This window comes from Pterocles gutturalis, unplaced genomic scaffold, assembly GCF_000699245.1.
Source record: "Pterocles gutturalis isolate BGI_N339 unplaced genomic scaffold, ASM69924v1 scaffold16425, whole genome shotgun sequence".
In the NCBI taxonomy this organism is placed as follows: domain Eukaryota; kingdom Metazoa; phylum Chordata; class Aves; order Pterocliformes; family Pteroclidae; genus Pterocles; species Pterocles gutturalis.
This window is the reverse complement of record NW_010138567.1, coordinates 1-23,209: the sequence shown is the minus strand read 5'-3', so window position 1 is coordinate 23,209 and position 23,209 is coordinate 1. Positions and strand designations below refer to the sequence as shown.

At 41.6% G+C, this 23,209-nt stretch overlaps 1 protein-coding gene across 1 annotated transcript in view; it reads left to right on the top strand.

Annotated features, from left to right (window-relative positions):
• Positions 1-22,887, top strand: part of RANBP3 (RAN binding protein 3) — a gene marked incomplete at both ends in the record, with an annotated part of 31,523 nt that extends 8,636 nt beyond the window's left edge. The window contains 13 exons of the mRNA XM_010083051.1: positions 1,825-1,861; positions 1,951-2,037; positions 5,943-6,008; positions 8,025-8,117; positions 8,488-8,591; positions 12,937-13,056; positions 13,731-13,834; positions 16,202-16,280; positions 17,133-17,232; positions 18,123-18,247; positions 20,016-20,136; positions 20,784-20,926; positions 22,707-22,887. Coding sequence (XP_010081353.1) covers positions 1,825-1,861; positions 1,951-2,037; positions 5,943-6,008; positions 8,025-8,117; positions 8,488-8,591; positions 12,937-13,056; positions 13,731-13,834; positions 16,202-16,280; positions 17,133-17,232; positions 18,123-18,247; positions 20,016-20,136; positions 20,784-20,926; positions 22,707-22,887 — 1,360 coding nt within the window. The remainder of the gene's footprint in view (positions 1-1,824; positions 1,862-1,950; positions 2,038-5,942; positions 6,009-8,024; positions 8,118-8,487; positions 8,592-12,936; positions 13,057-13,730; positions 13,835-16,201; positions 16,281-17,132; positions 17,233-18,122; positions 18,248-20,015; positions 20,137-20,783; positions 20,927-22,706) is intronic.
• Between the last annotated feature and the right edge of the window lie 322 nt (positions 22,888-23,209).

The following is a 23,209-nucleotide window of genomic DNA, read 5'->3' as shown; positions in this document are numbered from 1 at the left end:
AGAGCAGAGTAGAGGGGGAGAATCCCCTCCCTCGACTTGCTGCTAGTGGTTCTTTCAATGCAGACCAGGACACAGCTGGCCTTCTGAGCTGCAAGCGCACATTGCCGGGTCATGTTCAGCTTCTCATCCCCCAGCGCCCCCAAGTCCTTCTCTTCAGGGCTGCTCTCCATCCATTCTCCTCCCAGCCTTTATCTGTGCTTGGGATTGCCCTGACCCACGTGCAGGGCCTTGCACTTGGCCTTGTAACTCCATGAGGTTGGCACGTTCCCACCTCTTAAGACTTTCCATGTCCCTGTGGATGGCATCTCTTCCCTCCAGCATGTCGACCACACCACACAGCTTGGTGTTGTTGGCAGAGTTGCTGAGGGTGCACTCCATCCCACTGTCCACGTCCCCAACAAAGATGTTAAACAGCACTGGTCCCAGTACTGACCCCTGCGGAACACCACGTGTCACCGGTCTCCAGATGGACATTGAGCCGTTGACCACAATGAGTGTGACCAGCCAGTTCCTTATCCACTGAGTGGTCCTTCCGTCGAATCCGTGTCTCTCCAATTTAGAGACGAGGATGTTGTGTGGGACAGTGTCAAAGGCTTTGCACAAGGGTTGATGATGTCGGTTGATCTTCCCTTATCCACCAATGCTGTGACCCTGTTGTAGAAGGCCACCAATGTGTTGTCAGGCACAATTTGCCCTTGGTGAAGCCATGTTGGCTGTCGCACATCACCTCCTTATTTGCCATGTGCCTTAGCGTAGTTTTCAGGAGGATCTGCTCCATGATCTTGCCAGGCGCAGAGGTGAGACTGACTGGTCTGTAGTTCCCCAGGTCTCCCTTTTTTCCCTTTTTAAAAATGGAGTTATGTTTCAATTTTTCCAGTTAGTGAGAACTTCACCAAACTGCCCTGACTTCTGAAATATGATGGACAGTGGCTTAGCAACTTCATCCACCTGTTCCCTCAGGACCTGTACGTGCATCAGGTCCTATGGACTTGTGCAGCTTCAGGTTCCTTCCCTGTTGGTGAGAACAAGGCCCAGCACAGCACATCTCCTCCGTGGCTCCTCCATCACTTGGAAAAGGAAGTTATCATCAATGCGCTCCAGGAACCTCCTGGCTTGCTCACACCCTGCTGTGTTGTCCCTCCAAAAGATACCGGGGTGGTTGAAGTTCCCCATGAGGACCAGGGCTTGTGGGAGGCTGCTCCTACCTGTCTGTAGAGGGTCTCATCCGCTCGCTCTTCCTGGTCTGGTGGCCTGTAGCAGACCCCTGCTATCATGTCCCCTGTCCCTGCCCTCCTGACCCATGCTGTGTCAGCTCCTCATCCATCCCCAGGCGGAGCTCCATGCACTCCAGCTGGGCACTGCCGTGGAGGTGACACCCCCTCCTCGCTTCCCCTGCCTCTCTTTCCTGAAGAGCCTGTATCCCTCTGTTCCCACACTCCAGTCGTAAGAGCATCCCACCATGGCGTCTCCATGATGCCAGTAAGATCGGTGCTGCAGGCGTGCGCACGTCTCTAGCTCCTTGTTTATTCCCCCTGCCACGTGTGCTTGCATAGTCTCTAAGGATGTTAGTGCTTGGGCAGGAATTTTCAGGTGTAAATTATTTGTAGATGAAATAGCTTGATTTAATCTTATCTAATAGTATTTGGGTGAAGCTCAGTGTGCCTACATGTAAGTCATAAAAATGCTTTGCCTTGAATGTATATAATTGACTGTAAAAAAAAAAATCTCCAAACTAACGATTAAAACATTTGTATGTATCCAAAGAGAACAAAGTGTAAATGTTCAGTATGTGATTTCTGTGTTGTCGTTGTCATCTGATTTCAGAGGTCAGCAGATGGATCAAGTCCAGAAGATGGAGATGGTAAGAGATTTGATTGTAAGTTTAAAAACCAGAAGTATATCTCTCTCCAAGATTTTGTGCATTTTCTGTAATTGTTTTTTTTCCTACAGAATCTGATCGAGAGGATGGGAGCTACTGTCCACCTGTAAAGCGCGAGAGGACTTCATCCTTAACTCAGTTCCCTCCTTCTCAGTCAGGTAAATGTTGTTGCAATATTATATAATAGAGAGGTGTCTTTTTTTTCCAGTCACATCAGCAGTCTTGTCACTGTCTGCTGTGTTTTGGTTTAGGACCGTGGCAGCCATGTACTCTGACTTTTTCTATGGTTTGTTAGCAAATTCAGCAAAGCCCAAAGGAGGTGATAGATATGGTTCTTCTAAAATATTTTATATCTGTAAGTTTATATAGATATTTGTAACTTCAGTTTTTAATCTTAAATTGAAGAATTTACAGGAAATCTTTTTGGTTTGTTGTGATCAGGTTGCTTCGTAACAAATTTTTATAAATATTTCCTTTTTCTTAGTGACTATGCTGCCAGGCAAATCTTCCAAGTCTCAGGTCGTGTTGTTTTAGTCCTTTCCTTTTCTCCCATTTCTTTTAAAGTGGAGAGGGTTCAGTGCTTTTCAGCAACGTTCTCACCTGGCAATGACAAGGGAGTGACTGCTGCCTGCTTGTGTGTACCGTCAGGGCAGCGAAACCCCTGGGAAGGCCAGGGGTAAATTCCTGCTCTTCACACCCATGGGAATGGTCATGTTTGATATTTGTGTTCACCCCCAGGACTGGTCTCTAAAATTTCTGCCTTCTCTCTTCACAGACAGTAAGAAGTTTTTAGCTTTGGTCAAGAATTATTTTAGTTAAGATATGTCAGTGCCTGGGGCAGGTTTGGAGACTTAGGTACTTAGTTTCCATCATTTTAGTTGAAATAAAGGAGATGAGAAAAACAGTAAAGGAGAGAACAGTGAAAAATATTCCTCTGACATACAGCACATTCAGGAAGTGTGACTAAAAGATTGTTGTTTTGCTTTTAATTTTAAAGAAATAAGTAACTATGGTATTTAAAATGTAGTTGCCGATGCTTTATGGACACAGTATTCTTGTTTCGTACCGCCAGTACCAGTCAGGGGAGGAGTCCCTTCTCCGTGAGATCTAGGTTGTCTAGTGTGCATCTTAGCGGGTTTCAAGGTATGGTCCTGTATGGGTCAGGGGACTGGTGTTGCTGCTGTCTGCTTGTGAGTCACTCTTAGTAATAAGAACACTGTCTGCACAAAAATAATGAATAGGGGGGTTTTCCTGTGGGTTTTCTGTTAGGTTAACATCATATGGATAGCCTTGTAGGAGCGTCCTTATTTATCGGACCTTGTATTGTTAGATTCCCTATAATCACTAACTCTTCTAGTCTGTAATGCCTTTATCTTTTGAGATTAGATCTCTAAAATCTCAGATTTTGGTTGATGCTAACGTTTGTTAATAAGTGGAGGGAAGCAATTTATTTGGCTCTTTGATGGTTAAATAGTGGCTGTTTCAGGGGTCCCGTACACGGTCACAACAGCTGCGTGGCTAATGCACTTGGACTGGATATGGTCGTTCCCTGTTTGACTCCCTTGTTCTCTTCTGCTGTGTGTTGCTGTCGAGCAGTGACAGCTTTGACTGGAATTGCACCTTCCATAAAAGCTTCTTTGAATATTGCTGACAGTATTCAATGGCCTTGATTTACAGAAAACCTTTCGCTTTCCAAACCTCACAAATTTTTAGTGGGATTATGTTTCTCTCAAGGGTAGGGGAATTTTGCTTATATGAAACCTGCATCATGATTAAGCTTAAAGCAGACCATAATAGAAAGAGAGAAGATGGAATTAAAGGAAAGAAGCAAACACACAAAAAATCTAAAACTTAAATATAAAAGGCAAGTGCTGCATCTTTTGGTATAATAGTGTTCAGGGTTGAGTTTCTTCTCTTTTTAACATACTTAAATCTTAAACAGCCTCAAAAGCTAAAAGAGCTGCTAAATATTGTCTACTTTACCTTGTACAAGATGATCTGGAGACGAAAAACCCCAGCCTACTATTGTTGCCTTGTGACTCTTGATCCAGCTCCCTCCTGCTCTGGTCATCATATTTCGTAAGCTGCGTTGCCTGCGATTCTGTGTGCAACACCGAAAGGACCTCAGCCGCGGAGCAGGACCTGAACCAAACTCCTTTTTCTTCACTTCTCTAGGTCCCGGCAAAGGGTGGAAAAGAAACACTGGCCTGTCCCTGTTCCTTTCAAACAATTTTGTTTGCTCTTTTGTTGACATCTGCAAAGACTCTGATGTGCTGTCCTCTGTTTCTGTAGAATTTGTGTCCTTGCATCCCAGTTCAAACGGAAGCTGCCCAGCTCTTAGTGCAAACTGTGCTATTGCTCTTTTGAGGAGCCCAGGTGTTACCTGCCACTAGTTAGCAGGCATTAAACTCCTTTCTGTCCTCTCGGCAGAGGCCTTTTGAAATGTTATATGTATTTTATGATGATATTATACATTCTAACATCACTTTTAATTCCTAGTTCAGATACAGTTCAGACCAGGAATCCTGTGTTATCTTCTCTCCAGAGCAAATGAAATTTGCCCTTTCTCTGTTTCAGGAGAAACTAAGGGTATTTTATGGACGATGACCTGTTCACTTCTGCGGCTATAATACTCTTTTATTTTAGAAGAAAGAAAAAACAAAAATAAACAAAACAAATGACTAGAAAAATCATTTTCAATTTGTACCTTTGATATATCTGGGATTAGAGTTTATAGTTAAGAACAACACACACAAATTAACTTTTTTCTTTTTCCTTGACTGCAGTGACAAAGAACAACGTCTTTATGCCATCAAGCTTCTGTGAACCCTCTACGGGCAATTCTGACTCAGAACCAGGTGAGCTTCCTCGTTTTTCTGCTTTTCTCAGCAAACTGTTGTCAGGCTATCATGATCCAAAGTACTCTGATTCTTCAGAAATAAGACCCTGTCTGCCAGAATGGAAGCGGTGATGGTTCTGATCTTACAGCTGTTCTCTTTCTCTCACTTCATTCATTGATTTCATGCTTGCTGGAGGTAATTAAAATAACGTATCAAAATTCTTGGATGCTTTGGGAGTGGTGGTAGAAGATTGCGATACAACTCTATGCCCACCTGCTAACCTCAAGATAAAGCTTCAGGGAAATTTTAATTTATCTGCTTTGGATACTGTTTTTTTAATATTGAAAATCAAATCAACCATAATCCATGGTCATGATGATGTTCAGCCATGACTTGTGAACCCTGTGTTGACAATGCCACTTATTTTGTTGATCACCATTGCCACTGGTTTGGCTGTGTTGGTCCCACTGTATAGCAGTGTTATCTTATGCTTAGATGGCATGAGAATAATGAAGTACAGTGAGATGGTGAGGTGCTGAGTTGTCGTAATTCTGAGCACAGCCACTATGCCCCTAAAAGGAAATGCTTTATAATTATACTTTGTAAGTTCTTAGGAACTCATTTTGTAATAGCTGTGAATTTAGGAATTTTTTTTTTTTGAGATTTTGGAATTTTATCTAAAAGCCTTAACTGTAATGAGTGCAAGGAAAATAATTGTTTACTGTCATACTGTAAAAGCATAAGATAAAAGCTAATACAATTACAAGAAGCTAATATTAAGCAATGAAGTTTAACATGATAATTAGCAGTTGGATGCTTATTAGAAGCTGTCATGTTCAGTCATACTTTTGTTTGTCCTTTCTTTAGTTTGATTCTCACTAAAAAGCTCTTAAGTAGCCCTATTAAACCTCTAAGTCCTTCACGGAAGGAACTCCATTTCTCTTGTGAAAATGGTCTGCTTTCTCTTGAAAACCAATTTTGTTTTGGCTTTTTTTTTTTTGTGCAACAACATGTTTCTGTCTCTGCGATGTATATTTGGTGTGATGATCACTGGAAATTCAGACTCATTTTGGAAGAAGGGAATTTGTTCTTCTGAAATCTCTGTACAACTTTGTATCTTTATAAAACTTGTGCGTTGCTACAACAGGGAAAGCATGAGGGATTTTATGACTGTACGTAGCATGTTACAGCTATGTCCTTGTAATTTTGTATTTTGCTTCTAGAAGAAAAGAGCAGTGGATTCCGGCTGAAGCCACCAATACTTATCCATGGTCAGGCACCTAGTGCAGGTGAGTTCAATGTTTTCTGCAGCAGTACAAACAAACCCGTTCAAGCATTTCATTTATTCAGGAGTTGCCTCAAACTGCTATTGGAACAGGAAGGTGGCAATACCTGTATTTATGCAGAAAAAACTCTTGTGTCCTCCAGGGTGGTTAGGCCGATATCCACTCTATAATGTGTATAGTTACACCCAAGCTTTGGCTTCGATCAGTCACACCTTGCTGAAGAGTATCTCCCAGCTGTCTCTGCTTAGCATGCTTTGCTTCACTTTTTAGAGTTGTCCTGGGCTCCAGGATCCCACTTCCTTTGGTAGTAAACTGGAATGAAAGGGGTGCTCCAGGAGTGCACTGAGCAGGTCCTGGCCATGCATGGGCACCCCGTCTGAGACCAGACTAGAGCAAAGGCTGAAAAGTTCTTCACTCCGCACTTCCTCCTCTCCCTGGCTTCTGGCGATAGCATGGATGGCAGGTCCTTGATGATCCCTGTTCTGCTGAGCAGTCTGGCTCCGTGGTTTGGCTGTTACTGGGTTTCCTGTTTGCTGATGGGACCTAGCCAGTATGGGAAAGACATTAACATTACAGCTCCTTAGGAGCTTAAGAGAAAAAAACAAAGCGATTTTGATAATGGAAGTTATTATTTGTTATATCTTTATATGGAAACTGTTTATTTGCAGGAACAGTAGTAAATTTAAAAAAAGAACAAGGCTTTTTGAGCTGACATATGAACAGTTGGACTTAGGATAGTTGTAATATTTCAGGTGTTGTCATGTCCTTTGAATATGGGTGGCCTAAAATGGAATTACTTGCAGAATATTCAGCTGAGTTGCTATGAGTAACTTCTGCTGCAGTATTTTACTGGATCAAAACTTCATCTTGGTTTTGTTCGGTGAAGAAAACTGAACCAACTGGGACTGCCAAAACTTTCTAGAGTTGATGTAATATTTTTTTATTAGGTTGTTTAAGGTCAGTTGGCTTTTTAAATCAAAGCAGAATTAGAGTTGCAGTGCCATGTATCTTACCATAGCAAACCAGAGGCCAGCTTAATTCAAAAAGCCAAAAGGTTGTTAAATGAAACAATACGTAAGAATTCTGGGGTCCTCAGCACAGGACAGACACGGAGCTGCTGGAGCAGGGCCAGAGGAGCCACGGAGATGGGCCGAGGCTGGAGCAGCTCCTGTGCGAGGACAGGCTGAGAGAGTTGGGGGTGTGCAGCCTGGAGAAGAGAAGGCTCCGGGGAGACCTTCCAGCACCTCCCAGTGCTGAAAGGGGGCTCCAGGAGAGCTGGGGGGGCTCTGGATCAGGGGGTGCAGGGACAGGCTGAGGGGGAACGGTTTGAAGCTGCAAGAGGGGAGATGGAGATGAGATGTGAGGAAGAAATGTTTTCCTGTGCGGGGGGTGAGGCAGTGGCCCAGGGTGCCCAGAGAAGCTGTGGATGCCCCATCCCTGGAGGGGTTCAAGGCCAGGCTGGATGAGGCTTTGAGCAACCGGGGCTAGTGGGAGGTGTCCCTGCCCATGGCAGGGGGTGGCACTGGGTGGGCTTTAAGGTCCCTTCCAGCCCAAACTGTTCTGTGATTATTACACTAGCAATACATTTGATTGTATGAAGAACAAAAATAATTTATCATTATCTGGAAATTACTTCCCTGCAAGGAGAAAAGATGACTTGGAATGCATAGTTGAATGATATGTTAGCGAATAAATAGGATTGTTTGTGTACTGTTAATTTCTCTTATTTTTTGACTTCTGTTTCTTGGTCGTTGTCATAAACTCTCCTTCTGTGCTTTCCTGGATAAGGTAGAGAATAAATTTGAAATTGTCTTTTAAGGGTAGGAAGTTGTCTTTTCTATTTGGGACTAATTCTATTTTGAGGCTGAGTGAGGGATGGGAAAGAAGAAGGTGGAACCTTTTCAAATGTCTGTTTTTTCATTGTATGTTCTGTTGGAAGCAGTTACAGAGAAGACCAGATAAAGTTGAGTCTTTCAATTTTAAAACTTTATAGCTCTTGAAAAAACTTTGTACTTGCAGGTCTCCCTAGCCAGAAACCGAAGGAACAGCAGCGAAGTGTGCTACGTCCAGCAGTATTACAGGCACCACAGCCAAAAGCTTTCTCACAGATGGGTAACTCAATGCTTTTGCTTTCTAGAAGACCGCAGAGGGAGAACAAAAATCCAAAATCTGTGTGCAGTGTTAGATTGCAGCAGTGTGGTTGCCTGAAGTTGTATATGTTGAAGTCTCTGCATCATTTGTATAGATTAAATGACTTTTTGCTGACTTGCTTATCTGCATTTGTAATTTTGGTTCTGGTAAGAGTTGCTGAATTGTGGCCCTCGTGTCTTGCAAAATACTATGAGAACTCTGTAGTTTACATTGTGATGTTTCCTGGACTTAAACTAGAAAACAGCATGCAATTTGCTATAAAAAACTTACTACTTCTACGACAATCTAAATATCTAGAGAATTTATGTCACTTTCTCATTCCTTACTGCAGTTCTCAGCTGTGGCACCAATGGTGTGAATATCCCACCAGATTCTGCAGCCGCATCAGAATCACTAAGTAATGCAATACTGAAAAGTTCTGACTCTGAAGACAAGGTGAGTTGGAGGAGGATTGGAAGGACACTCAAGGTGACTGACATGAGAATAGTATTTTCAGAACAGAGTCTATTTTTTTAGGACTGTGAGTGCCATTTCATCAGTGGTAGCCCCCTTATCTATCCATACTATGGTAGTACAATTTAGGTCTAGTAGTAGATTTTATACTGTCCTAATAGTATGCTATATTTATCTTTACTAACTTGAGAACTGTAACAAAAATTTACTGAATCCACAGTTTAGGATTTTTTCATACCTGTTGTCCCTCACAAAATATAAAAAAATTGCCGAGTTCTGCTTCAACTCTCGCTGGTTCCTTTCGTCCCACTAGCTTTATTTATAGTCTTGCTGTAAAGTCTTACTGCAGCTTGAGTGATGCTACTCCTACCATAGACATTGGATTCCTTAATTTGGGTGTCTTGGTTAGTGAACTGATAGTCAGAATACTGCTTTTTCATCTGAATGGATTGCCAGAAGAAATACATCTTCCTCCTGCAGGTTCATCTCTTACTCCTTGTGCAGGGAGTGGGTCAGGAGAGTAGGGAATTGTCTTCTAGGAGCGGGGAGAAGAGCTGTCTCCTCCTCCAGTGGCTATTACCACGTCTGACTGGTGCTCCTGTTAGGCCAGAGACTGAGAAGCATTTACTGAATTCCTTTGCCCGCCTGAAAAGGCTTTGGTTTTGAGCTGGGTGAGCTGAGCAGTTTATGTTGCATGTGCTCAGTCTTCCTTCTCAGATTGTCTGGCAAAAAGTGATCCACTGCCCATGGATGATGGCTTTGTTGGTGTTGTCTTGATTTCTAACAGTTGAATATGGAACGATGTTGGGAAGTGTGAGGATGGAAAGCAAACAAGCAACTTAAGTGAATGAGTAACACAAAGAAGCTTAGAGACAGGAGCTGATAGTAGGTAAAAATCCAGAGGCGGCCCCGAAATTCCCTACCAGAAGTAGTGGAGGGAGAGTGCAGGCAATGAGCAGCTGAAAAGCTTCAGTTAGAGCAAAAGGCTTCTAAGTGCACAAAAAGTTATTTATTCATCTTCTTAAAAGGAAAATAATGAAGCAGTTCCTTCCCTGTTCTGTGCAAAGCACATCCAGTCCTTCATGCAGGTATGGAGCCAACTGTTGGCATCATAAGATACGTTAACTGAGAGCATGAGGAGGATGTTTGGGGATTTTGAGGCTGTGTGGGGTCTGGGTGGTTTTTCAGGGTTGGGGTTTTTTTTGGTAGCTTTGTTAGGCAGTGGGTTGCTTTTTGATGCTACATGGAGGATAGAAGTAGTACTGCTAACACAAGAGTATGCAACTGTTTACTTGAAATTCAAGTCTCAATTAATTAATTTTGAAATCTGAATATCTAAGCAGAAAGCCTTCAAGTGTGAATAGCTTTCTAAGGTTTAGTGAAAGGCTACTGCCATAATTAAGTACCAATAAGTAAATTAATTGCATGGATCAGTTTGAAGTCTTTGTGGGACATGCTTGTTACCTCTGTGTGTGTCATTAGGGAGACCCTCTATATATTTGTAACATCCAAAAGTCCTCTTGAGTTTGTTTTATTAACCAAAGTCCAGACATACTGACGTGGGAGGAAGTTTTCTGATAGAAGAAATCTCTTAAATCTAGATATTAAGGATTGCTGAAAGCTAAATATTAAATGGTATAAAGCTTGATAACTGAACATTTGCAATTTTACCAAGGAGTGTGGTGGGATATTCTTCATTGTCTTGACATTTGTAGTCAGGATGGACCATCTGCCTGAAGTTTTCTAGCGCAGCTGTAAGTAACCGGAGTTCATACAGTAGTTGTGTTAAATGCTGGAGTCTCTCTGTAGGGCATTGGGTTGCTTGGTAAGAGTAAGTGTTTACTTTGGGAATTAAGTTTCATATTAGTAATTGTATGTGCAGATCTGTGGGATAGATTTGATGTACCAGAGAGAAAGCTTCCTTGTGGGGGCAAGTACCTGGTATTTTGCAGGTGTATATGACCATGGTTTGCCCTTGTTAGAGCAGATGTGCGTCATGATCTTATTTTACTGGCAGCAAAGATTTTTCTTTGAGGTCTCTGTCTTGCACTTATACAAGGTAGCAGAGTAGCAGTGTTCTCTGTCTGGTTGTTGTCCTACTCTGAGTGTCTCTGTGGTGACCTGTACTATTTGGTCTAGGCCTTGTATCTGTCTTGAAGATCTGCAGGAAACTGCAGGAGCCCTAAGCAATGTAATCCTTAGATGGGCATGAGCTACAGCCTTCTGTTCGACCTCCCTTGACTGGTGGAGAGTCTGGTGCCTCAAAGTCATCAGATGCGCAGGGAAGCTTGGGAGGCAGCTGTTCAAGCCTACCATGCAGCTCTTCGCTTTTTTGGCAACAGGGAGATACTGATCTGTGTCCAAAAGGAACAAGACCTGTTAAGGAGATATTACGCTAATGATTTTTCCTTTCATTCAACAGAATGCTCCTTTACCCTGTGTACACCATTCAGTCAGTGGTGGACAACTACTCCCATTGGACCATATCTGACTACCAAGCAGAAAAGGTTGTCTTTGAAATGGCAGAATTAGAATCTGAAGGCATATGATACAGCTAGGTTGTGCAAAGGTTATGCCCCTTAAACATAAAACGGGATTTGAAAAACTCCGTTGGACCCAATCCAGTGTTGTTTTCCCTCTGCTTGCTTTGCCCTGTGCAGTATGTGCAGAAGGTACCGTGGCTGGCAGCCCTGCTGAAGCACCTGTAGTGCTTCTATTAGTATTATTACTTGATTTCAATCATTAGACTATTCTTATCTCAACCCATGAGTTTTCTTACCTTTTCCCTCCAGTTCTCTTCCCCCACCTCACTGTAGTTGGGGAGAGTGAGGAAGTGGCTGTGTGGTGATTAGATGCCGGCTGGGATTAAACCACAACACGTGGGTGCTGAGGGAGCTGGCTGGTGTTACTGAGAGTCCACTGCCTGTCATCAAAGTATTGTGGCACTGTTGGAGGTCCCTGCTACTGGGGAAGAAGAGAACATGGCACATGTTTTCAAGAGGGGCAGGAAAGGGGATCCAGGAAGGTAGGAACTGCACAGCCCCTTTCTCTCCCTTCCTGGTGAAGGAGTCCTAGGATATGAAGCACCTGAAAGTGATTGAGAACAGCCAACATAGATAAAACATGGTGACCAACCTGTTGGGTTTTTTTTCCCCTCTGAGATGTTTGGCTGTGCAGAGAGCGATACTTGTTGGTTTTGACTTTAGCAAGGTCTTTGGCATGGATGGTCTCCAGTGTCATCATCATAGCCAAGTTGGAGAGAGATGTGCTGGTTGGGTAGAATTTAAAGTGGGTGGAAAACTGTCTGAACCAGTGAGCTTCAAGGGTAGCAGTCAGATCAAAGTTTGATGGGTGGCCTGTTAGTAGAGGCATTCCTTCAGGGCTGATATTGAGGTCAGTACTATTTCATGTTTACATGACAAGCTGGCAAGGTGGAGTGAATCTTGTTAAGTTTGTGGATGCCAGGAAGCTGAAGGAAGGGGAAAATGGTCAATATGTTGGAAGGCAGGGCTGTTCAGAGTGGTCTCAGCAGGCTGGAAAAATGATCCAAGAGAAACCAACTGATGGTCAACAAACGCCAAGTCCTGTACCTGGGGTGAGATAACCCGCATGTCCCAAGGATTGGAGAGTGACTGGCTAGAAAGCAGCTATACAGACAAGTGTTCGGGTATCCTGGTGCTGCATGAAGGATGTTGAGACAAGTTCTCATGTAAAGGATTTATTGTCAGGGTCTGTAGCTGAAAGTATTACTTCCAAGGGTGAGAGTTATTTTATTTTGGAGGAGCGGAGAGCAAAAGGGGAAAGAAAAGGGAAGACTTCCCATGGGCCAGCCAGGAAGAGAAGTGACAGGGGTTCCCCAGACAAGTCTCGTTCCCCTGGGTGTCCTCTCCAGTGGAGCAGGTGGTACTCCATAGTACTTTTCCTATAGTAACTATATAGTTTTCATCAGGATATGCTCAAACTTCCTACTGTGGTTTTTTTCCTGCTTATGATGCTGTTAATGTTGACTGGATCATGCTTTGAACAGCATGCTGCTGGTTTTTTCATTTTCATTCAATGTTTGTTACAATTTTGAAGCTGATGCTGTTTTGAGCGTGGTTTGGACCAAATCATTGTTAGAGATCCCCTTGAACCTTAACTATTCTGTGATTCATTAAGAAAGATGCTCTGAACAACAACAGAGGATTTTTTTTTAATGTAAAATTTGCCTTTTAGCTCTGGAGATGTTATTGGCCAGCCATTGCAAATGACTGTGTGACTCAGTGTCACAACATTTGTTGTTTCAAGTCAATTACCTGGGCTAAAGTTTTCAATTTCTTTTCTTTAGGCAGGAGAATGTCAGAAAAAAGAGTCCAACAATACTTCAGATGATGACAGCTGTGAGAAGGCAGAACTAAATGCACACCAAGCATTTGTATTTGGGCAAAACTTAAGAGATAGAGTTAAGGTAAACATGTGTTTGTTATCTTGACTAAGAGTTGATATATGTAAGTGAGGATAAGAAGCAGTGGAACAGATCGTTTGTTGGTGTGAGCATTACACACTGTTTATGAAGTGCTTTAACCCCTTTAGATAGTGGCTTCAAAACCTCCATGTATACATGCAAAATCAGAAGCTGTGAACACAGTTCAGTTGGCTGTTTAGTAAAAGAGGTCTTCCAGACATTTATTAAATTAATATTACTGTTCAGGAGCATAAGACGCTTTTTCAAAAATAAGCACATCCACTGCAGTCGTGGGTAACATCTAAAGCTCAGTGCAATGTAATATTTTCTCTTACCTTTTGAGTCAGAATTAAGTTGAAATGTGTTCCTAAGATGCTACCATGCAACCCAGATTTCACTGAAAAGGTGAGAGAAGAAAAATAGGGTAGCCTGTGTTCAAACCTGTGCATGGAGTGATTGAGTTAGATTGTTAGTACCTCCTGTTGAAGACGGGTTTGTGCAGGTTTCCAAGCGTGACAAACAAAAGTGTGATACTGGGATGTAGGCTTGTACTGTTCTATTGTAGAAAGTGTTTGTGGATGGAACTTTGTCTTGGGAAAGATTGAGCTGAAAGTCTGGTAGTAATAGTAAGGTGCCAAAAAATTAAAACTGTCAATATATACTTGTTCTTTTTATAGCTAGGCAATGAAAGCGATGAAAGTGCTGATGGGCAGAATGCTGGCCTTCCTACATCAGACGTACCTTCTGCAACAAATTATTTTCTGCAGTACATCAGTTCCAGGTGAGACTACAGGGAAACCTATAGGACAGTTTTCCTTATTCTGTGTTAAAATTACTTGTGATTCTGCTCTTTACTGGATGCAGGGCTTATACTGGGTCAGTGGGAACTCTGGCTTCTGAAGAACGAGGTGGCACACTTCAGATCTGAGGGAATCCTCAATCATCTGGTCAAGGCAGATGCATTTGACACCATTTATTTGGCCAGTCCTCACCAAAGCCTCTTCAGAAAACTAACAAACGTAAACATAAAACTAGAGAAGTCTTCACATGAATGATTAAAAAAAAAAGCGGTGATGGAATACACTGGAGCTACCGGTAGAATCCTGTAGAGATCTGTGCTGTATTTGCATTGTTCAATATGTTCCATATATGATATGGATAAAGGGAAGAATATTTTTTTAAAAAGTGATTTATTCATTATAATTTTTTCAGAGCAAGGTAGAGGGCCTGTATGATAAAGCAGGAACCTTACTGTGGGAGGTTTTTGAGAGAATTTCTGATTCGGCAATAACATCAGAAGTTTGATGTAGGTATACGTAAAGTGAGGCAGCCAGGAGAGTACTGTGCTAATTGTGTCTGTGCAGTGATGAACTCTGAACCGACAGCCTGCGCTGGGGGCTGAGATGTCGATGCTGCTCTATGAAAACGTTAGCTCAATAGTGGTCAAAAAAATCAAGTCGTGTTACAGAAAGCATAGAAAGCAGTTGATAATTTCCTAGTACACAGAGCTGTGAATTCAAATAATAACTGGGAAAGGATGTGGGGAAAACTCCTCTGAGAGCAATAAGGTAGAAGAGAGACATCTCTGCTTGGGGAAGAACCTGAACTGCAGATTGCTGGAGGCTGTGAAATAATTGTAGGAAAAGCACCAGTGTGTGCTTGCCTTGTCCTTATATTCTGCTTTTTTAAGACACTGTTGTTCACCTGCATGGCCTTCACCACAAAGCAGGCACTAGGCAGCTTTGCAGTCCAGTCCCTTTTGATATTGCAACTTTCAGATGATGCACTGGGGAGGTAGAGAACACTGGAGTGGCTGTGGGTGCCAGGTCAGTGCCTTTCCAGAGAAACTCTCAGATTTTTTTAAAATCAGATTTGGCAGACAATAACTATTAACATGTGGGTTTCAAATACTGGAATATTTCTTTGTATCTTTCAATCTGTATGACATCTACTGCCATCTTTTGATGGAGTCTTTGCTTTGGGAGGGTTTATTCACGGTAGGTCAGTTGCCAAAAGTTGGACTTTTGCATTTGCCTTTAAAAGAAAAACTGCATCTCTAAGTGGAGTTGGCTCTGGTTTTTAGATCTCTGAGATGGCAAAATATTAGGATAGTTGACTTGTAACAGGAAGACTCCTCCCTTTGTATAGCATGCTGCTGGTCCTTTAAAAATTTAAAATGCACTAGGTCACACAGCAGGTATTGGGAGATCATATGGAGTTCCCAGTTGGTATTTGGAGCTCAAAACTCTGGTGTTTCATTCCCTCAGTAGGCAAAACTTTCTTCCCCTGACAATTGCCTCTGTTCTTTGAATCTTCTTAATGAGAAGTAGCAACTGTACGTGCAGGATTTAAAGGTTGGTTTGGTTCCACTAGAACTGTGTAGTGACACCCGTGCCCCCGTTTTCCAGACTTAGTGAAACACACGTGGGCTCGATCCCAAATGGTCTGCGTTCTGCACGTTCACTTGCCGGGTGTGTTGACATCTGAGAGCAGTATGCCTGAAGGGAAGGCAGGTGAACAATGACTTGGGAAGTTTTTGAGTCCGTAAAATAGTAAAACTATTGTCCTTCCTATGTGGGATTTAAAATCCGTTAAGAAAAATGCCAGACAGGAGGAGGATGCTTATTCCGTAAGGAAGATGCGAGGGCTGAGATTTGATTATGAAACTTCTTGGGGAGGCTGTGGCGTTGCAGCTAGTCTAATGAAAGGCGTTACTTATCCCTGCAGCCTTTGCTTCCCTTATGATATTGCAAGTGGTTTTGTTTCAGTTCTTTGCCTTTCTGAGAAAATTGACCAAAAAAAGTGTAGTGGTTCAAATTTGTACATGTAACATAACAAAAAGGATGTTACATGACTAAAGAGTGAGCCCTTGCATCCAGCATTGCTTGAGATGTAATTGGATATAAAAAGGGAAGGTATTAACAGTGACAACATAATTTGCCATTATTCTGAGAGAGTTCTCATTTTATAAAGCCAGTATGTGCTTTCATGTTACTAAGCCAAATTAATTTTTTATTGTTTCTGTGTCAACCAGTGCTTAATTTTTAGAGCCCGTGACAATTGCTCACTTTTTGAGGAGTTTTATCAGTAGAAGATAAACAAATATTTTTCTGACTTACAAAAGGTGGGGCTTTTTCTTTTTTTTCAGTGCAGAGAACTCTACAAACAGTGCGGATGCATCTAGCAACAAGTTTGTTTTTGGGCAGAACATGAGTGAGCGAGTCCTAGTGAGTATCCGCTGTGTATGAAATACGCTTTGTGAGTACTTTGCTTTATGGATTCTCATGCAGGAATTTTGAAAACCTTTAATTATACCTGTCCCTGGGGCATGGTTTTCCTTCAGCGGTTTCCCTTGTAGGTAACTTGTTTGAGCGCAGCATGGGGGTTTCACTGTGAGCAGCGCTCTCCACGATTTCCCTGCCAAGCTCTACCAGCGTAAGGAGCTTGAGTGCCTTCTGTAGCGCGCGTGGTTCTCAAGTCCACCCACGTTACGGCACAGAACACTGCTTTAAATGCCTGCTTCAGTATCAGTATTTGAGGGTGGTTTGTTTGCTATTTTCAAACTGATAAAAGGTCCGTTCCATGACTCCCCCAGTGATGGGGTTTCAAGTCCAGCAGGAAGGCAGCTGCCTGGGTACTGAGGTGTGACGGGAAATTCTGTGGTTGTTGTGTAAGGTGTAGTGCCTCACTGCTTCCTGCTGCTGTTTTTATTGCTGTGGGTACAGAAGGGAAACACGTGATGCTGTGTGTTCATACCTGTCTAACTGCTGAGCAGGGAGTGCAGTCAAGGTATGCCTTGAGCTGAAATTGGTTTGCTTTGTTGAACATAATTTCAAAATAAGGGTTGAAATTTAGTTTCAGTTTGGGGGAAAATAATTTGAGCTGGTTTTCGTGCTCCATTCAGTTTCTTGGCTGGCATAGCAGGACAGCTTTTACTGTGAAAGTATGTCATCTGTGGGATTCTTGTTTTGCTGTACGGTTTATAAACACGAGGGCTTCCCTCAGTAATTGATTGCTAGTCCTGTTCTGCAAAATTAGTGCATGTTTGCTTTCTTCTGTTTATCTCCTTTCTGTGATAGAGTCCACCAAAATCAAGTGAAGGCAGCACAGAGACTAAGGAGAATGCTGCTACAGAGTCTGGGTCTGAATCATCTTCTCAGGAAGCCACACCAGAAAAAGGTGAAAAAGAAAATATTCTTTGGGAATGGTAGTTAATCCTTGTTTGAATGACTGCATTTTTCAATATCGTGTTACTTTATAAAACCATAACTTTTTATGCAGCCTTTAATGTCTGCTGAAGATATGGGCTTGGGGCAGGGGTGACGTGCTGGATGCTATACGATCTCTTGTCCCTTTGTCTTTAATATTAAATATGTACAGGCTGCACTGTCTTTTTCATGGTTGTTCTGTGATACTGGGAGTATCTTCAGCAGAATTAAGGTACAGGGAATTAACAGAGCAGGTACTTGGACCTGCAGAGTATAGAAGAAATATATCAAACTGGTTTTTAACAATTTTATTACACTTCCAGTGACTGAATGTCTGAGTCAAATATATTGAGTGGGTGCACCAAATGTATTGCTTGAATCAAGAACTGTTTGCCAGGTTCTAGAGTTCTGTGACTTTTCAAATTGGCAAGATTTTCTGAACATTTTGGGAGCTATGGGTTTTCTCCACTGCTCGCAAGCCAAAATAAAAGTGGAAAACGACCCGTGCTGTACGTGTGTAGGCACGCCAGCTGTGTAGCTTGTAGAATATCAGTACTACTGGAACACCTACTCGCAGGAGTCTGGTGTTAGCAAAGGCTTTGAAATGTTGTATGCAGGGACAAATTTTTTCAATAACTTACCTCTTCTGTCCCTTATGTCTTCTTGTGCTTTTAAAACAAGTCTTAAAAGGCAGGCTTGTAAGTTCTGCTTTCAATGTCAATCAAAAAATATTTCTAATGTTCCATTAACGTCTGTCTTCCGTGCTTTATTTCTCCAAATTCTAGTATGCTTGTGTGAGACCTTCATAAATCTTACAAAATTGTATGCTAATCATTCTCAAACTTTGAAAATGTTGTTCAGCTAATAATGTTTCAGAATCGCTGGCAGAGTCTGCAGCAGCCTATACTAAAGCGACAGCAAGGAAGTGTTTGTTAGCGAAGGTAGAAGTGATTACCGGGGAGGAAGCTGAAAGTAATGTGTTACAGGTAAGAAACGGATACAGGAGAGGAGCTTTGAGTTTATGGGACTTCATAGGGATGTCCAGTGAATGCGCACCTCCCAATTCCCTACAGCTCAGCCATCCTCGATCTCTCTAATGGCAAGCTTTGGATATTTGTTATCAGATGCTTCCTTTGTTGTTTCTTAATTTCCTCTTTCTGAATAAATGTTAGTGTTTGGGCCATCCAGAAAAATCTTAGGCATACTTTCCTGAATCTATCGTAGAAAAGCTTCTATCTTTGACAAAACAATTATTTCACAAAAATTTAAATGAACTAAATATTTTTAAGTTCTTTAATTATACTACTAAAGATTTTTTTAACTCGGAATAGACAGTTATGCCAGCAATCTGATTTCTTGCGTAGCAGAAACCATAAAACAGTACTGAGGAATTCGTCTTGAGGTACCTAATTGAATTAGTGATGTTTTAGAAAGACATTCCATCATGATTCAAACTACTGGTTTTAATTGTGATTTATTTAACACTGTAGCTATTCATTAACTTAAATATACTTCTTGACTTAAGTATGTCCTTAAGAAAAACATGTAGGTTTTTTGTGTAAAACTAAGTGGTATACTTTTTTTTCCTCCCTCCTCTCTTTATCCTTCAATTATATTTTTTTTTTCTTGAGATCGCTTAAGTTTCTCAGCATTATTGAACTGCATTATTTTTTAAGGATAGCTTTTTATTCTTACAGACATGCTGGTCTGACACCAAACAGATGCGCTGTGTCAGTAATTAATGTGTATCAGTTACACTTGTGTTATCCTACAAAATAATCTACATTTGTCTTCTCAGGCTTCTTTTTAACAGACATGCCTGGTCTTTAAATAAGTGTTCTGATACTTCTCTGTTTTTGTATAATTCAGAAACTCTTGGATGTTTCATGTAATCAAACAAGACACTGAAGAGATGAAAGTCCTGTTTCACTTAGGCAAATGACAACTTTTAGCAGTTGTAGACTTCACAGAGGACTGAATTGCATTAACGTGCTGTAACTTAACAAGACCTCTGCCTAACTTCTTTTTTCCTGTGAAATGCAATGCGCTGGAACCCCAGTGGGGCTTGCGCAGACAGAACTATGTTAGTGTTGCAGAAATGAAGTATCCAGAGCTAGGTGTTCGATGTTGGAGAAAGTGAGAGAAATGGAGGGAATGAAAAATGGAAATATCTTCACCACCTAGTGTGTGCACATGTGTGGGGAACTTGAGGGGCGATGGTTTGAATTGTGAAACCTCGACACTGACAATGGAGATTGATTAGAGACGGGGATATAAAGCAGAGATGTTTAGCAGGGCAGGAAAAAGGGAGCTTTTATGGTAAGCAAGTACAGTCCTAGCTTTAGAAAGTACAAAAGGTGTGCTTTTTCAAACCAATGAACCAGGAAGGCAGGAGAAATGCCTCTTGTTTATTCGTGGGTTTGTGTGGGTCAGGCTTTATGAATTGATAATGAACTCACGGGTGTGTTCAGCCTTTCTTCTGTAATAGTTTGAAAACTGTTCTTGCTGTTTCACCTTGAACACAGGTACTCTTTAAGAATGCTGTCTGTTAATAAAACTTTATGAAACCATATAGCATATTTTGAGGAATTTATTGCAAAAGAGAGGATGTCTACTTTGGTGTCTGCAGTTATGAACAGTTTGAAGTTCCAATATGAAATATTGAGGGGGTTTCAGCCAGCTGGAGGTGACTACGTATGAAATATATTATTACTTCAATCAACCACTGTACTATGGAGAGATTTTCTGTTACAGATTCAGTGCAAGCTGTTTGTATTTGATAAAAACTCTCAGTCTTGGGTGGAAAGAGGTCGAGGACTTCTGAGACTCAATGATATGGCCTCAACAGATGATGGAACTTTACAGTCTCGGCTGGGTAAGAGGAACCAGGGGAGATGAGGTACTGGATGATAGTCAGTGCTATTTTCGTAGGATGCTTCCATGACACACAGCAGCATCAAGTTTGGGTTAAGTCTTAGCTACAGCAACTCAGAAAGCAGTTTGGACCTTTTCTCTTGCTTTGATTTATGACCATTTCTTCCACACAAAGTTATCTTTCCATATCCTCCTATTGCTGCAAATGTTCCGGTTACTTCCCCCCCCGAACAGCAAGCTGTATTTAGCAACTAGAGTGTGTGACTAGAAATGTCTGGTAATGTTGTTCAGATCTGGGCTCTGCTTTTTTTGGGAAGGGGTGCCTGTGGAGGGGAGGTCTCTTTGAACAGTGCGTGGTTGGCTGGCAGGTATATGCATTAGCCTGAGATGATCAGCTCATAACCAAGCACTGCACTTCGATGTATTAAAATGTAAGGTTTTGGACAAAATATCTTTAGACATGACTGAATCTTTAATAGCCTACGTTCTTCTGATTAACAGCTGTGATGAGATTCCTATTTTAAGGGCTTTCCCTTGATATTCTTTGTAAAGAGACTCAAATGTTCACACAATAGAAAGCCATCTGGAGTGTTCTGAGCTTCCTGTTGTGTCTTTTTCCACCTAACTGATCTTGTCTGTTGGCTTTAGTGATGAGGACTCAGGGGAGCCTCCGGTTAATCTTGAATACCAAGCTCTGGGCTCAGATGCAGATTGATAAAGCCAGTGAGAAGAGTATCCGGATCACCGCCATGGATACAGAGGACCAGGGAGTTAAAGTTTTTCTTATATCAGTGAGTCCTGTTTATTGTTTACATCTTAACCTTCCTGCTAAAATTTGTGGTTGCCTAAATTGTAGTTGAGGAACATTCCCGTTCTTTGCACCCTACCTCCTATTGCCACCCCATGCCCAAAGACAAAGGGCTTGGCAAATTTTGCTTGAAAAACCTTGCTGCTTGTGAAGAAATTCTATATAAAAGGCTGCTCTAGAACCAGTGTGTCCACAGCATTGACCATGGGGTCATGGGATGTGTTCCCACCCCTATTACTACTGTAACTGCAGTGTGAGAGCAGTGTGAGATTAATGATATCTTTTGTTATCAAGGGAAATAGACATTTCATAGATTTTTGTGTAGTAGCTTAACCTAAATTAGATCTATCAGAACTTGTAGGATGAGAAAGCTGTCACTGTTTGCATACAGCGTGGGTGGACGTACAGGTGCTCACGGAATTGAAACACTAAATATCTGTCAAGAACATTGTGGTAGTAGTTAAGGGTTACACATTTTAACTTTGATTTTCTTTTAACACAGAGGATTTCAAGCAGTAGCAGGACAGTGTAAGTGATTTCTGTGCTTGCTAAATGGGGAAACAGCAATCCCAATTAGAATTACTAAAACACTGGGGAGATTATGATACAGTCATCAAGAAAGAAAGGTAATTCCCTAATGTCTGCTATAGATCTTGAGAGGTCTGAACACATTATTTTGACTTAAAACTGATCCTGCACCCGGGGTTACTACAGAATTCAGTTTTCTTGTGGATCAGAAAATAAGAAAACGAACAAATGGTCAGGTTCCCTTGTGACATTAGGTTTGTAGGACTGGGATCTGGAGTCACAGAGTGGAACTTAAGGATACCAAATATCCATTGATGTAGAAAAAACTGAAATGAATGGATAACTTGTTCTCAGCATTCTTCTAGATCTGACAAGTTTGAGTTAAGTCTGTCATCAGGTTATTCGCTATTGATTTTATTATTGATAAAAAGTATCTTGTAATGATTAAATTATTCATTACAGCTCATTGCAGGGGAATTTTGCAGATTCAGAGGTGACAGATTTAAGTGACATATGGCGAGGATGGAAACCATTTTTTATGAAAGAATCTGAGAAGTGGGATTTTAAATAATGACCATTAAATACTTAGTTTGATAGGCCTAAAAATTGATTCTTCTGGAGGCATGAAGTTGCCATTAACCTTGGAGAGTAAAAAAAAATTAAATCTTGAACACGTTGTCACAAATGCTTCCCTCTGAAACAGCTAACCAGTATAAAAGAGTGTAAGAAAAGGTTTTGTGCATAATCACTTGCCCGACTGCCTGTCAATTCAGCTTGCTCATTACATCTTATGTTGAAATTTTGTCAGTGCATCATGAAACAATTAAGTGACTTGATTATGGTTAACTAATATGTGTAGTTGACAAACCTGGAAAAATCTGTGCAAGGCAAACTTTTCAATTAAAGATCTTTTTAGCGTAAGCCTTTGGGGGTGTCAGGAAAGCTGTGTGACTCCTAGAAGAAGGTTATATAAAATCAGTTAGTCCTGGTTATGTTAGCCAGAGAAAGCTGGTGGTGAGCAGAGAGGGATGTACTCTCACCATCAGAGTTTAGAATATCTGGCATCTTGCTATGTATACCACAACCATTCTGACCTAGTTTGAAAACCCCTATATGGAAAAAATGAAAAGTAGATTGTGAAACTTGGCATGACTGGTGTATATTAAATAAGCAGTGTTTTATTCTGTTATAATTCCTTCCACCTTTTTCTTGTTTCTGAATACTGAAAAACCTAGGCAAGTTCTAAAGATACAGGGCAGTTGTATGCTGCATTGCACCATCGGATCTTGGCCTTGCGGAGTAGAGTGGAACAAGAGCAAGAAGTCAAGAATGTAGCGCCTGAGCCAGAGGTAACGCAATCAAATGAGGAAGACAGTGATGATGATGTCATTGCACCTTCAGGATCAGTTGGAAGTGGTAAGCAAGAAATACAACGGAGTTTCCTGTTTTCCATACGTTTTTCTTTGTCATTCTCCAAGGCAGACTGCCCTCTCTGTAACTGTATATTATGGGTATACTTCTGGGCTGTTACTTCTCACACGTGTTTGGAATAAGACTCAGTGCATGAGTTGCCTTTTTGAATGCAACTGTTCCTTGCTGCTTCTCCAAACTGGTAAAAATGACCTGTGCTGCTTCCATCTGAGTTACGTGTTGGAGTTTAGCAGAGGTTATCTGTGCTTCATAGAATCGTTAAGGTTGGTAAAGACCTGAAGGATCATCAAGTCCATCCCAACACCAC